This window comes from Stenella coeruleoalba (assembly GCF_951394435.1).
Source record: "Stenella coeruleoalba genome assembly, chromosome: 1".
NCBI lineage: Eukaryota > Metazoa > Chordata > Mammalia > Artiodactyla > Delphinidae > Stenella > Stenella coeruleoalba.
Genome location: NC_137169.1, coordinates 99749756 through 99768900, shown reverse-complemented (window position 1 = coordinate 99768900; position 19145 = coordinate 99749756). Strand labels below are relative to the sequence as shown.

Below are 19145 nucleotides of genomic sequence, written 5' to 3'. Positions count from 1 at the left end.
CGATAACTCACTTAATTCACCCACAACTCTAAGGTAACTATCCCTCCATTTTACTTACAAAGCAACTGAGACACAGAAAGATTAAATAACTTGCCCAGCTTCATTCAGCCAGTAACTGTGGGAGTCAGAATTCAAACGCTAGTTTATCCAACTCAAAAATATGCATCAGAATAAACCACAGAGCTGGTTAACAATACAGATGCCCACCCGCCTCCAGTGACTGCCATTGACTAAGTCATGGGGTGCAGATCACGGTACAGGTTAAGCCCCACCTCAGGTTCTAGACTACCTCAGTGTAGTTTAAAATAGCCCTGTAATAGTTGTAAAGAAAGTAAGTCAAACTTTTAATATCTGACTCTTTGGGTGGAACACAGGGTGTGTTCAGAAGATGTTATTTTTAAAATATTCACTGGTTTTACCTCTAAGTTTTAGCTATTTGCAACTCAGCTGCATTAAGTATGACCTTTTCACTTCTCCAAATGTCACTAAACTCTGTTGTCCTTATGCTCTGAGGCTCTCTTCTGAATGCAACCAGCCCTAGAGGATACTAAAACAGCTGAAGTGGAATGTTTGGACAGTGGAGAAGGAAAGCTCTCTGGAGATAGCTTCTTACCTCTTTTCTCTAGGATGATTTGATTTAATTACTGTAATTTTATTACAGACGCTGAAAAAACTATCCACCAAGTATAAGGCAGATAAAACCTATCCCACAACTGAGGCTGAGAGGCCCAAGAATATCAAGAAAAACAGATATAAAGATATCTTGCCCTGTAAGTTTCATTTCTCCCTTTAAACTTGTGCCTTCTCTCAAATTCAATCATCTTATCTCTTTTTACCCATTGGTTGCTGTTCCTAATCCTAGACCATGGCTTTGACAAATTAGTTGTACTGTATATGACTACAAAAGAACATTCGTTCATTCATTCAGTCTTCAAACACTAATGAGCCTCCACTATTCACAGTGCTACTTCCTGACTTACAGAAAGCCCTCTAACCAAACCCTTTTAATTAGTCTGTCTTTCTTTTATATTATAGATGACCACAGTCGAGTAGAGCTGTCCATGATAACCTCTGATGAGGATTCCAGCTACATCAATGCCAACTTCATTAAGGTACACCCAATATTCCATATTTCTCTAGGTACCTAAAAAAATGGGGTAGAGGGAGAAGGGAGGGATACTGGACAAGAAGGAGAGTATGTTATTTGTAGTCACCCCATGTAATTTCTGTTCCCCTTTAGGGAGTTTTGGGACCCAAGGCTTATATTGCCACCCAGGGACCTTTGCCTACAACTGTCCTGGACTTCTGGCGGATGATTTGGGAATACAGCGTCCTGGTTAGTGCAGAGTTACTTTTGTTACTATATTCTCTAGTTTTTAGGGATGAAGGGGATAGGGTGTCAGGATATGTGACTGAAGTTTCCTATGTGCATTAAAATCAGTGCTTTTTGGGGTCAGTCACTAGAATTTTGGTGTTCAGTCACCTTTTAGTCAAAATCACAATGTCACTATTGTTCAAGAAAATATAAGTTCTCAACTTGACAGTCTCATTTGTTAACAAGAATTTACTGATTTGAATAGAGAAAAGGGAAGTGAGGACAGAGAGAAGGAAGGGTAGGAGCAACATTTTATAATCTATTAGGATTTCTTTTTTGGTTATAAAACAATAAAAGAATAAATAACACTTTTTGACTCTGGGACCCATGTATTAGCTGCTTTTTTAAACTATATCAGTGTTTAAGTTTCCATGTATTTCATCCCCCCAGATCATTGTTATGGCATGCATGGAGTTTGAAATGGGGAAGGTGAGTTGCTTTCTAGTAAACCTAAAGGTAAAGGAAAGAAGAAAAAGAAGGGGGAGACTTGGTAGCAGAACTTTCCTTAACTTAAGTGACTTGGTAAACATTTATGCTCATCTTCCTAGTTTTCAGTTTGGGAATGCCAAATGACTCTCAAGGCTTTTTTTTTAAACCTCTGAGAACCTCTTTCGCCCATTTTCCCAGTAGACTCTGTGTTTTAAAATAAAAAGAAGGTATACTTTTTAAAGTAACAATTCATTTTCCTGTTGTTTTTAATCAGACATTTTAAACTGCCAGTCAGAGCTTCTTTTGTGCCGCCCAGAATGGCCTTTACTAGCCACGTGTGGCTAGTGAACACTTGAAATATGGCTGGTGTGACTGAGGAACTCAATCATTTTATTTTAATAAATTTAAATTTAAAGACTGATATTCAATTCAGTTATTGGAAAACCTTGTTTGGAACAACTTGGGTATGTGAATCTTTTTCAACCATCAATTTTATGAAATCTAAATGGAAATTAAATATTTCCAGTTAAAGTTTAGCATATTAATTGAAATGTGCTGTAAATGTAAAATGCATACTAGATATTGATGATAGTTTAAAAATTTCAAATATCTATATTGATATTTGAGTTTTATATTGAGTACATGTTGAAAAAATTTTTAATGTATTTGGCTAAGTAAGATATATTATTAAAATTAATTAAAATTAATTCCACCTTTTAACATTTTTGAATGTGGCTCTTAGAAAAATTTTAATTACATATGTAGCTCGTATTATATTTCTATTGAACAATGCTCTTCAAACCTACTGTTGCCATTCTGAGTTGATACAATTCCAGTTAAAACCAAGGGAACTTGGGGTCTCAGTTAGCTTGTGAGGCTTTGTTTTAATCTTTTTGAAACACTGAAAATGTCAGATCCCTATTTCTACTTTGTCGGACTTCCAGGAAGTCTGCAATTTGTATATCCTTTAGTGTTTGTTTTCCCATCTTTGGAGAATCCAGACATGGGTTGAAGCCCAAGGGGGTTAGAAATTCCTAACCTAAGGAGAAGGATACAGCTGAATTTGCTTCTGAATGAGGGAGGGGGTTTTCTTACCCGGAAAAGACTAGCATATATGGAGGGAAATCACTACATTCTGCTTTGTGCAACAGAAAAAATGTGAGCGCTACTGGGCTGAGCCAGGAGAAATGCAACTGCAACTTGGCCCTTTCTCCATATCCTGTGTAAGTATGATGTCTATTTCCATTATGGCTGAGCAAATGCTCCAGGACCTACTTTATAGAGAGAAGTCTTTGAATGTTAGTCTTTGAAATAACTAATATTTTAATTTACTTCTTAGGAAGCTGAAAATAAAAAATCTGATTATACAATCAGGACTCTACAAGTCAAATTCAATTGTGTAAGTATAGAACGCCAAAGGTAACCTCAAAGCCTACAGAGATCAGGCAAGTAAATATATATGTATGTGATGCAGTCTGGGCATAAGATAATAGGAAGTGGTAGGGCCTTTGATGTTCTGGATAAATCATCATAACCAAAAGAGACCTTTGGTGTAATCTGTGTTCCCCAACCTACTCCACACCAATGGCACAATATGAAATGACAATACTTCTAGGATGAATAGAGGCTGCGTATAGTGTGTAGAGGCTGGGAACCAACTTGAGAGCTCAAGCTGCTTGGTTTCTCTAAGGCAAAGGGATTAGTACATCAACGCACCTGTGACCCATTTGAAGCACACCAGTTGGGAAGTTCTGGTTTGGACCATTTTCATATCTGCATTCTCTTGTGAGTGGGGCAGATAGAGACAGGCCAATAGTAAGTGACCTGAAATTACTTGTAATCGTTCTTAGAGGGCATATGGTCCCAGAGGCCTATAGGGAAGAAATCTCCATAAATTGCAAAAAATATATAGATAGATGCTACTTTGTAGGTCAGAGTAATCCTGTGATAGAATGAGGTGAAGCCCTAATCTTGAACTCTCCTTTTATTCTGGCTATTTTTATAGGAAACTCGAACCATCTACCAGTTCCATTACAAGAATTGGCCAGACCACGATGTGCCTTCATCTATAGACCCTATTCTTGAGCTCATCTGGGATGTGCGTTGTTACCAAGAGGATAACAGTGTTCCCATATGCATTCACTGCAGGTATGATGCTGTTGGATGAACCTTCTACCCAGAATAAACCAAATGTCACCGTCTGGCCAAGACTCCTGCTTAACTGAAGGAAGACTGACTTTGTTGGAATTTAAAGTCTGCATAAGATGTAGGCTCCTAATTCTAGGCTCACTTCTTCCAGTCAGTCAGAAAGGAATGAAGCTTAAAATTAGAATGATTGAAAGAGAAAAGTCAATAGCAGAAACTATAATAAATTCAACCTGAGCATTAAATTAGTATCTTTTCTGATAAATTACTTGTGAACAGCACAGCTCTAGAGACTTTTTGCTGTGAGAAGTTGCCTAGGATCTGTCCTGAGGCTCGGTGTAGCATGTGGCAATTGAAGTATGTTCTGAGAAATGGTAGGGTTTAGAAAGTTTCATGGGCTCTAGATTTCTTCTTCCTCAAATCTGCCAGTGAAATTTTCCAGCTACTGTCAAAGATCCACTCTCTGCAAATATACATGCTACTGTGATCTTTCATTTCAGTGCTGGTTGTGGAAGAACTGGTGTTATCTGTGCTATTGATTATACGTGGATGTTACTAAAAGATGGGGTGAGTTTCTCTCAACAGGCACTCGCCATTTTCTTAACCTTGCTACTTTTAGACTTAGAAATTGTTTGGTTCTTCAAAACATCTATCTCCACCATTCATCTTTTCTAGAATATTCACTTGTAGATTTGCTTTGTCAGACGATTAATTTAGTTCCTAAGGTGGTGGTCTCAAAATGTGGTCCCCAGACAAGAAGCTTCAGTATCACCCGAGAACTTGTTAGAAATGCAAAATTTGGGGCCCCACCTCGGATGAACTGAGCAAAAACTCTTGTGGGGGGGCGGGCAGGGACGGCCCAGCAAGCTCTTCAGGTGCTTCTGGAGAGAAGTAGTTTTGAGAACCACAGCCCTGAATCACGGTTACCCTTCCTTTAGACACGCTCCTTTAGCAGATGAACTCAATTTACTGCAAATTTTGTGTTCCAACCTGTAAATTTTTTTTTTTAAGTCTAACAAGAAATGAGAAGTTTAAAATATGGGCTTTAGACTTATTTGCAAACTTCTTTTAGTTCATTAAACTCTCATACTTACCTACTGAGATTTCTCCCTCATATTTTTAACTTCAGACATTTGATCACCTCATGTGAAATCATTTTGAAGAGTTTCTTCAGTATTTTGTAGGCTCTAAATCATGGTGCAAGTGATGAGAAACCCCATTAGTTTAAAAAATGCATTTCTTTTTCTAGAGAGCAATAAAGGAGTAAGATATTTTTTCCTTTTATTTGGTAGATAATTCCTGAGAACTTCAGTGTTTTTAGTTTGATCCAGGAAATGCGAACACAGAGGCCTTCATTAGTTCAAACTCAGGTATGGACTGTGGTGAATAATATAACATGTCTGAGTCTGGTTTCGTCTCTCTGTTTAATAATAATAAGGCATCCAAAAACAGCTGACTACTTTACTATCAAGGGTGTTAGTCCATTTCCATTTCCTCTAACTCTGAATATCCCAATATTTTTCCTGTATCCCTTGCTCTGGACCAAATTCCTTTCATTCCTTATATTTTATAGCCTGTTCAGAAAATATTAAGAAAACAATATAATATTTCTTACAAAGGATGTTGAAAAAATTCAACAAGCTGTTTGACTTATTAGAAAGAAATAGCTGGGTCAGGTTAACTTGAAATTTTGTAGTGGTACTTCATTTCTGAAACCATAGAAAATCAGAGATCTGTAATTTCTTCTTCAGGAGGTGGTAACAGAATCTGCAGAATGAAGTCTATATGCTCATTTTAGAAAATGATAAAAAATTTAAAAAATCATCCATAATCCTGTCGCCTAGAGGGAGTCACTGTTACTATTTTTCTGTAGTTTCTCCTGGTCTTTATTCTTTGTATATTAAAAAATATTACCAAAAAAACCATAATTACAATCATACTATATATGTGATTATATAAATGTATCACAGTATTTTAACCTACCCCAGATTGCTCACACTTTTATTCCATTGGAAATGCTTTTCCCCTGTTCTCTCCTCTCCAGCTCACGTTCTACCTCCTAGGTAAAACATTCCCAGCCCAAATCTCTCACTTTCTACAGTATTAATTCCACCCATATTTCTACACCAATAATTTTACCTATATTTCTAAATGGTCTCCATCTTTAAGATAGAGTTTAACATTCACCCATTCATTCTTTCATCAAACATTTATAGGTATTTATTAGGTAAGAGGCATTTTTGCATAATTTGTTAGAACTACTTCGTATTGCTTAAACAGCAAGAAATTAAAGTGTTTAAAGCACTTACAAATGAACTTGCACATAAGTTTAGAAGTAAAACAATTGACAATGGCAGTTCAGATATTTTCATCTAGAAGTTGTAAATTGAGGGGAAAAAATTATGAGCTATTATAATATAAAGCTTCTGTTTGGCCCACACAGGTTTTCCACTAATAGTTAGTGGAAAAAAAGAATTCTTTTTCATCTGTTGCCTGTAGGTGTTTTCTATATTCAATGTGTAGGGGGGAAAGTTTATGTGAAATGAAAGTATTGGCTGGTTTAGTGCTGTCAGACTTAAAAGAAGCCCGATCCATGTAGATGTATAAAGATTCCAGGAAGTATGCAACCTAGTTGTATAACATTAAATTATAATACTGAATCAATAAATAAAGCCATACTCCATTTCAGAAAAAGTCCATTTCAGACCTACTTTTAAGAGTTGGAAGACAGCTGAAACAATTTTAAGTTAGCCTTCACATTTTGGCATTAGCAACAACTATTTGAACAAATCTACCAGCTATAGCTGCTTTTTATGACACTGCTCTAGCCAGGAGATAGATAACACTGTAACCAGATGAGTGCTTCCTGTCTGATTTTTCTCTCGTCTTAAAAAAATTGAAGAGTGTACCAATGGCTGTGTTGGGTGATATAGACTCTGCATTGTTCTCCTCATACGATTATTTTTGGAAAAAATTATATTTTGTTTGTATAAGATTGTGTGAAGTGTCATAGAAGACCCTGAATAGGCCCATTCAGATGAAAAGTAGATCCAAAATCAAGTGCTCAAGCAGGTACAGAGGCAAAAACAGAGAGGTAAAAACCCATGAACCTTGTAGAGGTCTCATTTCTCTACAGTGAAATCCCTTTATAACCACAAATTTCCAAACTCTATTTAGGGGTCTACTTTTTTTGGGTATCTTTGCTAAGACAGAATTTCAGCAGCTTGATATAAGTGCACTAAAGTAAGAGTCAAAAGATTGAGGTTCTAACCGAAGACATGGAAATTACTTCTGAATGATCTCGGACAAATTGTAAACAGGGATAACAACCTAGCTACTTTATAGATCGATCGTGAGCCATGTTAAATAATACATCTTGAAGCTATCTATTTAGCCATCAACCACGTCTATCTACCTTTTCCCGCAAGAGGTGAATTACAAAAAAAAAAAATGCATCCAGGATGGAATAAAAAACAATTTTTTTTTGGCTCCATGGCATGTGGGATCTTAGTTCCCCAGCCAGGCATCAAACCCGTTCCCCTTGCAATGGAAGCACAGAGTCTTAACTACTGGACCACCAAGGAAGTTCCTGAAATAAAGATTTTAAAGTGTGAGCGAATTAGAGAGATTATGGGTGGAAGGAGAGCTAAGTAAGAAAGTGGGGTTAGAGCATAAAAAGCATGCTGCAAGGTCATTGTATATTAGCTAGAGGTAGATAAAATAGTTAGCTGTTTCTAGCAGCCTACAAATGCTTTGAAATCTGACATGGGCTACACAGACATAAGGCACTGTAATTAAACTAATGTTTCAGATCTGCTATACTATGATTTGGTTGGTGTTTATATTCCTGAAATCTGGTTAGTTCACGAAGTTTTTGTTTTTGTTTGTTCCGGTTTGCAATGCTCTTCAGGAACAGTATGAACTGGTCTACAATGCTGTATTAGAACTATTTAAGAGACAGATGGATGTTATCAGGGATGAACACTCTGGAACAGAGGTACATTTTAAATTTGATATTTTGTAAAACAGTTTTTTTCATGTTTGATTTTGGTCAAGGGATTTCAGATTAGTTGCAGGACAACTTATACTTTATCATCACAACTAAATTGGAGTGTCAGGTGTGCATGGGGCTGCACTATAAATCTCCTGTGGAGGACAATTTAATTGAAGTACTTTAACTTAGAAAATTAATCTCTTGGTTAACCTATTGCATACCATTTTCAGCTAAATTTAGAAACAATAGGAGTGGGTTAAAGGGTAAGCATATATTCTGTTTCCATGTTTTAAACAGTTGTGTGGCAATTTAGAAGTGAGAGTGACAATTACAAAGTGAAATTATAGTTGAGTACTGACGTGATTTTTCAGGTTACTCTAGCCTCATTTTGATTGCATATGTGTCATCAAATTTTGAGAATATTTTAGAATAGCTAAAGGATTCTTAGCTGAAAATGTTAGGTATAAAAACAATTATGATTTGACCAAATTCTAATTTAAAAATATTGAGCATTCTAGATATGTTATTTTGATCTCATCACAAAAATTGATGTCAAATATTTACTGTATAATCACAAAGTATTAGATTCTGAGCAAACCTTAATAAGACAAAATTATTGGTTTACCTTCCAGGGTGTATGTAACATATACAAATTAATTTAATTTTTAATATCTCATTTTTGTATTATGAATCTGAAAATATTCACTGAGAACCTACTGTTTCCACAACATTAGGAATACAAAGTATATAAGACATAACCCTAATATCATAACTCCTATCACTTGAATGATGAAGCACAGGGAGTGAAAGAAAGCCAAAAAACTGTTGAGGTTAGGGAATGAACTAAGCAATCCTATAGTTAATGTCAACTCCGGAGAAACAATGTAGGGGAAGGAGATGGAAACAAGAATATAGTTGCCAGACATTGTTACTTATATCCTGTTCATGCCTGCTTCATTGGCTAGTACTCCCAGAACAAGTTTAAATAATAGAGGTGATATGCATGACCTAATTTTAATGGGAGAGATGCTCATGTTTCACTACTAAGTGTGATGCTGATTTGATTGGAGATATAGTTTTTAATTGTTTAAGAAAGTATTCATTGACTTCTATTTTATTAAGAATTTTTTTTGGAAAGAATGTTGAGTTCTGTCAACTGCATATCTTTGCATTTATAGAATGATCAGATGGATTTTCTCCTGTGACATATTGAAACAGTCATATCCTTGGATTTGTTAATATCAAGCCATCCTTGCTCTTAGAATAAAACCTTCTTGAACAAAGAATATTCTCTTAATGTGCTGCTGGAGTACATGGGTTAATATTTTATTTAGGTTCCAGGAAATGTCAGTACTCAGATTTAGCCCAGTAGTAGTGCCATGGCTCCAGGCAGTTGAGTTGTTTGGAGTGTGCCCTTAGTCAATAAATGGGAACATAGGAACATGGTTCAACCTCCCACATAGGGAATTGATTAACACCAGCCAAGGAGGACTTCTGCTTCTGGGAAGATCGAGTAGACATATTTTCCCTATTCCTTCTACTAAATACAACTAGAAACCCTGGACAATATATACAAAACAAATATAAGAAGACTCTGAAAGATGGAGAGAAGACAGACCACTAGGGACCTTGAGACCTGAGGAATGACATGATGGTGAGTTCTTTTTCCTCATGTATCATGGATATGGAACTGAAGGAACCAACAACTTGGAAATGCCAAAAGTGCAGACAAAAAAACCTCAACAAAATCCTGCTCTCTCTAGCCAAAGGACCAGGAAAGGGACAGCCCAGCAAGCCAGAAAATTTTTAGATAATAATTACTCTACTTCAGTCAACACCAAAGAAAAAAATGGCCCCCAACCCTACCTATGCCAGCAAAGTGGAGAACCTAGATTCCCACCCTCACAAAGACTGTGATAAAGAGAAGGTCAGTGGGTCAGATATGTGTATTCTCTGTCACATCAGAAGGACAGTGCTAATGTGTCATTCTTGTGAGCATTCTAATAAAGAAATACATATATCTGTTTAAAAAAAAAAAGAGAGAAGGTCCAGTAAAGAGCTAGGAATTTCATCCCCACTGGCCTGCAATGAGGTTTCCCTGCAGTGTCAGTAGAGACCATGTGGGGAGCCTGACTTTCCACCTGGCAGTAACCCAGTGCCCCCATGCCACTCCACTGATGGAGTGTCAGAAGAGACCTAGTGGAGAGTCAGGACTTTCACCATCATCCAGCAGTAATGAGGCCACCCCGACCACAGTGTCAGTAGAGACCACATGGAGAGCCTCTCCCAAGGTGTCTCCCTTCAGGTGTCAACAGAGACTGTGAGGAAACTGGTGGAGGTAGAATCTACTTGGCAATAGCAAGGCACTAATGAGGCAGCACCCCCTCGCTCCTCTTTCCCCTGTCAGAATGGATTTAAAAAGGAGAAGCTAAAAGGGAAGGTTTAACTGAGATCCAGGGATTTATAACAATACAAAAATATCTAGGTTTCATGTGAAAATCACTTGTCATACCAAGAACCAGGAGGATTGTAAACCAAATGAGTAAAAGACAGTCAATAGATGACAACACTGAGATGACAGAGGTGTAAGATTATCTGACAAAGATTCTAAAGTAGCCATGATTAAAATGCTTCAGTAAACAATTACAAGCATGCTTAAAACAATAGAAAGGCTCATCAAAGAAAGATAAAGACCTGCCAAAGAAACAGAAGATATAAAGAAGAAACAAAAGGAAATTTTAGAGTTGAAAAATAACAGTAATGGAAACAAAATAGCTCAGTAGATGGGCTCAACAGCAGAATACAGGGTACAAGGAAAGAATTAATGAACTGAAAGACAAAACAATAAAAATTGCCCAATCTGAACAACAGAAATAAAATAGACTAAAAAATAAAATAAAATAAAAATAAAAAGTAGACAGAGCCACAGGAAACTAAGTGACTGTAACAAAAACCCTAGCATTAGTGTCATCGATGTCCAAGAAGGAAAGGAGAAAAAAGACGTGTCTAAAAAATTACTGAAAGAATCATCATAATTAAACTTCTGAAAACTAAATACAAAAATTCTAGGAAGCAGCCAAAGAAAAATGATCTTAACTCTAGGGGAAAAACAATTAGAATGAAAGTGAATTTGTCATCAGAAACCATGGAGGCCAGAAGGAAGTGGCACAGTATTTTACAAGTGCTGAAGGAAAAAAGCTGTCAACAGAATCCAATACCCAGTAAAAAAAACATCCTTCAGGAATGAAGGGGAAATCAATACAGTCTCAGATGAAGAAAAACCAAGAGAATTTGTTGCCAGTAGACCTTCCCTAAAAAAAAAAAAAAAAAGGCAGAGGAAGTTTTCTAAATGGAAAGGAAATGATGAAAATAGGAAGAACATGGTAAGCAACGTGGGTAAATATAATATGTTTTCCTTCTCCTCTTGAGTTTTCTAAATTGCTTAATAATTGAAGCAAAAATTATAACACTGATGTGGTTCTAAATGTATTAGAGGAAATATTTAAGACAATTATACTGTAAAAAAAAAAGGAAGGGTTAGGCACGTAAAGGGAGGTAACACTTCTGTATTGAACTAGTAAAATGGTAACACGTATAGGCTTTGATAAGTTATGAATATATAATATAATAACTAGAGCAACCCCTACAAAAACTGTACAAAGATATATCTTAAAAAACACTATAGGTAAATCAAAATGAAATTCCAAAGATGCAGGAAAGAGAAAAAGGCAGGAAAAAGAAAAGAGAAATGAGAAACAGAGAGAAAAAACAGAAAACAAAATATAAAGTTGGAGACTTAAGCCCTACCATATTAATAATTAAATTAAATGTAAATGGTACAAATACACCAATTAACAGATTGGCAGAGTGTATTGAAAACATGACCCAACTATATGATGTCTATAAGAAACACACTTCAAATATATAGGTTGGTTTAAAATAAAGGATTGAAAAAAAGATATATCCTGTAAACATTAATAAAAGGAAACATTAATTAAACATTAATAACATTAATAAAACATTAATAAAAGGAAACATTAATAAAAGGAAAGCAGAAGTAGCTATATTAATACCAGATAGACTTCAGAGTAAAGAAAATTATCACAGTTAGGGAGGGAAATTGTATAATGATAAAAGAGTCAATCCCCCAATAAGATGTAGCAATCCTAAGTGTGTATGGACCAAACAGAGCTGCAAGATATGTGAAGCAAAAACTGACAGAACTAAAAGGAGCAATCGAAAACCCCACAGTTATAGTTGGAGACTTCAAAACTGCTCTCTCAAGAACTGATAGAAAACTCAACAGAAAGTCAGCAAGAATATATGAGAACTTAACACCATCGACTAACAGGATCAAATAGATTATTTATAGGACGCTCCACCCAACAATACAAGGATATACATTCTTTTCAAGTGCTGATTGAACATATACCACGATGGATCATATCCTGGGCCATTAAACAATCTCAAAAATATAAAGAAGTGATATCATATAGAATGTATTCTCTGACTACTATGGAATCAAACTAGAAGTCAATAGCAGAAGATAACAAGAAAAGATCCAAACACTTGGAAACTACACCAGACTCTTCTAAATAATTCATTGAATCAGAAAGGAAGTTTCAAAGGAAATTTCTAAAAAACACATTGAACTGAATAAAAATGAGAATACCACATATCGAAATTTGTTGGACAGAGCTCCAGTAGCGCTGGGAGGGAAGTTTATAGCCACCTACATGCATACATTAGAAAACAGTAAATGTCTCAAATCAATAATCTGAGCTCCCACTTTATGAATCTAGGGGAAAAAAAAAGAGTGAAATTAACCCAAGAGAAACAGAAGGAAGGAAATAATAAAGAGTATAAATCAATGAAATTGAAAACAGGAAAACAAAAAAGAAAAATCAGTGAACCAATGATCTGGTTATTTGAAAAGATCAGCAAAATTGACAAACTTCTAGGAAGAATATAAAGGAAAAAAGGGAAAAAAATAAAAATTACCAATATCAGGAATGCAAAAGGGGCTATTTCTACAGATTTTGCAGATATCAAAAGGATAATAAAGGATATAGTATGAACAACTCAACACATACACATATGACAACTTAGATAAAATAATGTATTACTTCCTCAAAAAACACAAACTACCACAGCTCACTCAACATGAAATAATTTGAATAGCCTCATAATGATAAAGAAAACTGAATTTATAATTTAAAAATTTCCCAAAAAGAAATATCCAGGCTCACATAGTTTCACTTGAGAATTCTACCAAATCTTTAAGAAAGAATTAACACCAATTTTACACAATCTTTACCAGAAAATAGATGAGGAGGAGACAATTCTCCATTCATATTTTTTATTGTGGTAAAACTACAGTATTTTTACCACTATGGAAAAAATTACCATTTTAACAATTTTAAAATATGAGTGGCATTTAGTACCTTCACAATGTGTGTGACCATCATTACTGTTTATTTCTAGAAATTTTTCATCATTCTAAACAGAAACTCTCCATCCCCTGTACCTGAACCTCTAATAGTTTCTATTCTACTTTCTGTCTCTATGAATTTGCCTATTCTAGGTACATGATATAAGTGTAGTCATATATTTACTCTTTTTATCTGGATTATTCATGTAACATAATGTTTCAAGGTTCATCCATTTTGTAACATATATCAGAATTTCATTCCTTTTTATGGCTTTATAATATTCCATTGTGTATAATACCATTTTACTTACCCATTCATCTGTTGATGGACACTTGGGTTGTTTCCACCTTTTGGCTATTGTGAATAATGCTCTTATAAAAATTGGTGTACAAATACTTGTTCAAGTCCCTATTTTAAATTCTTTTGGATATATACCCAGAAGTGGAATTGCTGGATCATGCAGTAATTCTATATATAATTTTTTAAGGTACTGCCACACTGTTTTTCACAGTGGCTGCAAAATTTTACATCCCCACCAGCATTACACAAAGGTTCCAATTCCTCCACCCTCTTGCTAACGCTGGGTATTTTCTGGTTTTTGTTTGTTTGTTTGGTTTTGGTTTTTAAGATAATAGCCATCCTAATGAATGTGAAGTGGTATTTATGACCTTGATTTTCATTTCCCTAATGATTAGTGGTGTTGAACAGCTTTTCATGTGCTTACTGGCCTTTTGTACATTTTCTTTGGACAAATATCTATCCAAGTCCTTTTGCTCTTTTTTTCTCTAGGTTTTCTTTATGGTAAAATATACATAAAATTTACTACCTTAACCAATTTTAGGTGTATAGTTCAGTGATATTATGTACATTCATATTATTGTGCAACCATCACCACCATCCATTTCCAGAACTCCTTTCATCTTGCAAAACTGAAACTTTATACCCATTAAACACTAACTCCCCATTCCTCCCTAAGCCCAGCCCTTAGCAACCACCATTCTGCTTTCTCTCCCTATGAATTTGACTACTCTAGGTACCTCACCAGTACTTGTTAGTTTTTGCTTTTGTTTGTTTTTTAGATAATAGCCACCCTAATGGGTGTAAAGTAGTATCTCATTGTGGTTCTGGTTTACATTTCCCTGGTTAGTGATGTTAAGCGGACTCTCAACCACTGCACCACCAGGGAAGCCCTCTCTGCATGAATTTTAAGATGAGGTTTTCTATTTCTGCAGAAGCACCTTTGGAATTTTTATAGGGATTGCATTGAATCTGTAGATCACTTTGGGTAATGTTATCATAACAATATAATGTCTACCACTTCATGAATATCGAATGTCTCTCTATTTATTTTATTTGTCAGCAATGGTTTGTAGTTTTCAGTATATAAGTCTTTCACTTCCTTGGTTAAGTTTATTCCTTAGTATGTATATTTTTGATATATATATATATATATATATATATATATATTAGAATTGCTTTCCTAATTTCCTTTTCAGAATGTTTATTGCTAATAAACAATAATAAACAGTATAGTAGTGCAACTGGTTTTTGTGTGTTGATTATATATTCTGCAATTTTGCTGAATTGGTTTATTAGCTCTAGCATTTTTTTTTTTGTGGGTGTGTGTGGAATCTTTCAACATGTAAAATTATGTCATCTGCAAATGAAGATAACTTTACTTCCTCCTTTCCCATTTTGATGCCTTTATTTGTTTGTTTGTTTTGTTTTCTTACCTAATTGCTCTGGCTAGAACTTCTGGTATTATGTTGAATAAAAATGGCAAAAATTGGCATCCTTGTCTTATGCCTGATCTTGGGGGAAAGCTTTCAGTCCTTCACCTTTGAGTATGATATTAGCTGTGGGGTTTTCATATATGGCCTTTATCATGTTGAGGAAGTTCCCTTATATTCCCAGTTTATTAAGTATTTTTATCATGAATTTGTCAAATTTTTTACTGCATCAATCGATATGATCATGTGGGTTTCTTCTCCTTAATTCTATTAATATGATATATTACACTGATTAATTTTTGAATGTTGAACCATCCTTGCACTCTGGAAATAAATCTCACTTGGTCATGGTGTGTAATCCTTTTACTATGCTGAACTCAGTTTGCTAGTATTTTATTGAGGACTTTTGCATCAATATTCATAAAGAATATTGGTCTGTGGTTTTCTTTTGCCTGTAGCATCTTTGTCTAGCTTTGGCAACAGGGAATTACTGTCCTCATTGAATGACTTAGGAGTGTCATTCAAGTTTTAGGAAGAGTTTGTGCAGGATTGGTGTTTATTCTTCCTTAAATGTTTGGTACAATTCACCAATGAAGCCATCTGGTCCTGGACTTTTCTTTGTTGGGAAAATATTTGATTACGGATTCAGCCTACTTACTAGTTGTAGGTGTATTTAGATTTTCCATTTCTTTCTGAGTCAGTTTTGATTGATCATATGTTTTTAGGAATTTGTCCATTTAATCCAGGTTATACAATTTGTTGGCATACAATTATTCATATTATTATCTTATACTTTTTGTTTCTGTGAAATTAGTAGAAATGTCCCCACTTTTATTTCTATAATTTGAGATTTTAGCAATTTCAGTCTTCTCTTTTTCCCTTAGTCAGTCTCTAGCTAAAGGTTTGTGAATTTTACAGATCTTTACAAAGGATCAAATTTTGGTTTTGTTGGTTTTCTCCATTGTTTTCTCTATTTCATTTATCTCTGCTCTAATCTTTTAATATTTCCTTCCTTCTGCTAGCTTTGGGTTTAGTTTGTTCTTATTCTAGTTCCTTAAGGTATAAAGTTAGGTAATTAATTTGAAATCTTTCTTCCAGGCATTCACAGCTGTAAATTTACCTCTAAGCACTGCTTTCACTGTATTCCATACGTTTTGGTATGATGTATTTTCATTCATTTCTAAGTATTCTCTAATTTCTATTGTGATTTCTCCTTTGACCCATTGGTTGTTTAAGAGTGTTTAATTTACACATACTTGTGAATTTTCCAGGTTTCCTTCTGTTATTGATTTCTAGTTTCAATCCATTATGATTGAAAAAGATACTTTGTATGACTTCTCTCTTTTAAAATTTATTAAAGCTTGTTTTGTGGCCTAACATCTGGTCTATCCTGGAGAATGTTCCATATATGTTTGAGAAGAATGTATGTTTTGTTCGGTAGAGTGTTCTATGAGTGTTTATTAGTTCTTATTTGTTTACATGATTGTTCATGTCTGTCCTCTGTCTCCTTGTTGATCTGATTTTTCTATTCATTATTGAATGTGGAGTATTAAAGTCTCTGTATCAGTTTACTAGGCTTGCTGTAACAAGTACCACAAACTAAGGAGGGCTTAAAACAACAAATTAATTTTCTCACAGTTCTGGAGTCACAAAGTCTAAAATTGAGGTGTCAGCAAGGCCATGCTCTCTCTCATAGCTCTAGGGGAAGAATCTTCCTTGCCTATTGCTATTTTTTGGTTTTTCCAGCAATCCTTGTTGTTCTTTGGCTTGCAGATACATTACTGCAGTCCAGTCTCTGCCTCCATCATCACACCACATTCTCCCTGTGTGTCTCTGAGTCTCTCTTTTCTCTTTTTGTAAGGACACAAATCATTGCATTAGGGCCCACCCTAATCCAATATGACCTCACCTTAACTAATTACATCTGCAAAGACCCTATTTCCAAATAAGGTCACATTCACAGATTTCAGGGATTAGATTTCAACATATCTTTTTGAGAGTCACAATTAAACCCACTGCAGGTGGAATCTTATAATTGCTGACTTTTTAAAAAAACATATTGAAACATCCCCGAAGGCCAGATATATTGTACAATTGATGGTAGCTTGGAGCCATAGTAACAAATTTCATAATGTGATAATTCCTATGAAGAAAATAAAGATTGAGAATGTTTGGGCAAGTGGGTGGGAGTGTGATTTTAGGTTGAGTGGTCAGGGAAGGTTTCCTTATGTAGGTGACATTTAAGTAGAGAATAATTACTTAGAAAGAGCCAGCCATGCAAAATCTGGAGCAAAAGTATTTCAATCAGAGGGAATAGTAAGAGTAAAAGCCTCAAATTAGTAACGAGTTTGGTATGCTTATGGAATGGCAAGAAAACCAGTATAGCTGGAGCACAGTAAGGAAGAAAAATGTAGAACAAGGTAAGTATGAGGACATAACATAAAAGGTTGAGATGATGAAAGTTCTGAAAGTAAAGTGTTCTTGAGAATAAAGTTATATTTTAAATAAACATTTTAGAACTTCCACATATGAAAAGATGATGCTATAAGCAAATCCTTCTTAATTTCTATAACACTGTTTAATCCTTTATTTTGATCCTTTTGATTTCAGTATGTGACCAAGTTATTGCTGGGTTCAATATTTTGGAAACTCATATGACTCTTTCATGAATTATTTTAAATCTTTATATTTTCTGAAAAATAACTTTTTAGTCTTATGAATGCTAAAATCTCTCATGGTCATTGCTTCACTAAAAAACAATCTCTTACTTCTCCTGAAGATTCAAGCAAAGTATTCAGTTTCTAAGCAAAATCCCAATCCAGAAGCAGATTCTTATTCTCCTAATTTACCAAAAAGGTGAGTATAATTTTACACATCTAAATGTTGTCTAATTGTGTCTGGGAGGAAAATCTCATGCTTATGTCTCATTGTGATGCTGAGAAGAGGATATGGGAAGAGACCTCTTTGGGATATGGTATCATCATTACTTTCTTTTTGTTTCAGCATCGTAAAAGAAGCAAAAGTGATGAACCAGCAGAGCAAAGGAAGGATAAGGGTGAAAAGTGCAGAAGCTTCTTCCTTTGACCTCAGGATTTTTGAAATAAATGAAAAGGAAGGGTTAGTAATGCACCCTTCTAAACAGAGCAGTTCTTTAGAGTTTTTGGAGCTAAATTGTGGTTGTAACAAAAATGCTGACACAACCATGAAATGGGAGAGAAAGGTATTCCCAATAGCTGGGGAGCCTCTTCAGAAGCATCAAAGTTTGGACTTGAGCTCCATTTTGTTTGGAGCACGTCCTAACTCTAAACCTGTAAACGCAGCAGGAAGATGTTTTAATTTAAAGAGGCCAATAATGCGGACCAAATCAACTCCCTTTGAATTGATGCAACAGAGAGACACCAAAGAGTTGGATGTCGAGGAAGATTTTTATTTGGAATCTCACCCACACAATTCTTGTCTTGAGCAGGCTCAAAAAGTGATGCATGTTTCTTCAGCAGAACTGAATTATTCACCATCATATGACTCTAAGCATCAAATGTGCAATGCCTCTAAAGCAAAGCAGCATGACTCTGGTGCTTTTAAAGTACTTTCTTACATGTCTTTAGTAGAAGATCCTTATTTTTCATCATTGTCTCCAAGTAGTGCTGGTTCTAAGATGTCTCTTGATTTACCTGAGAAGCAAGATAAAACTGTTTTACCTTGTTCTTCACTGCCAAAATCTTCTACAACCCTCTTTCCTTATTACAATTCACATGATTCTTCAGCACTGAATCCTCCGACCAATTTCCCCCCCGCACTGAACCAAGAGACAGCAGTAGTAGGTAAGTTATTTTAAAAAGTTTGTACAGCATTTTAGATTTGACTTTGTTTCTATAAGATTTGGTTTTGTCTTACCCCCTCTCACCCTCTTATCCTTCTCTGCTTCCTTCTCCTTTTTCTTCTCAAAAAAAAAAAATTCCGTGAGTGTTTTGATGATGTGATGAGTTGAAAATAGCAATAACAAATACATAACATTCCATGAAACAAGCAATAATGGAGGC

General features: G+C 35.2%; 1 protein-coding gene across 3 annotated transcripts in view; it reads left to right on the top strand.

Moving 5' to 3' along the window:
• PTPN22 (protein tyrosine phosphatase non-receptor type 22) overlaps positions 1 to 19145 on the top strand; it is a 49892-nt gene that overhangs the window by 12441 nt on the left and 18306 nt on the right. For 2 of the 3 annotated variants that reach the window (XM_079922823.1, XM_079922822.1), the window contains exons 2-13: positions 662 to 770; positions 1036 to 1112; positions 1241 to 1336; positions 1766 to 1804; positions 2956 to 3027; positions 3144 to 3203; positions 3810 to 3952; positions 4450 to 4516; positions 5242 to 5319; positions 7860 to 7946; positions 17885 to 17961; positions 18109 to 18926. In XM_079922823.1, coding sequence (XP_079778949.1) covers positions 662 to 770; positions 1036 to 1112; positions 1241 to 1336; positions 1766 to 1804; positions 2956 to 3027; positions 3144 to 3203; positions 3810 to 3952; positions 4450 to 4516; positions 5242 to 5319; positions 7860 to 7946; positions 17885 to 17961; positions 18109 to 18926 — 1723 coding nt within the window. The remainder of the gene's footprint in view (positions 1 to 661; positions 771 to 1035; positions 1113 to 1240; positions 1337 to 1765; positions 1805 to 2955; positions 3028 to 3143; positions 3204 to 3809; positions 3953 to 4449; positions 4517 to 5241; positions 5320 to 7859; positions 7947 to 17884; positions 17962 to 18108; positions 18927 to 19145) is intronic. The other variant, XM_079922824.1, reaches the window with a different exon arrangement.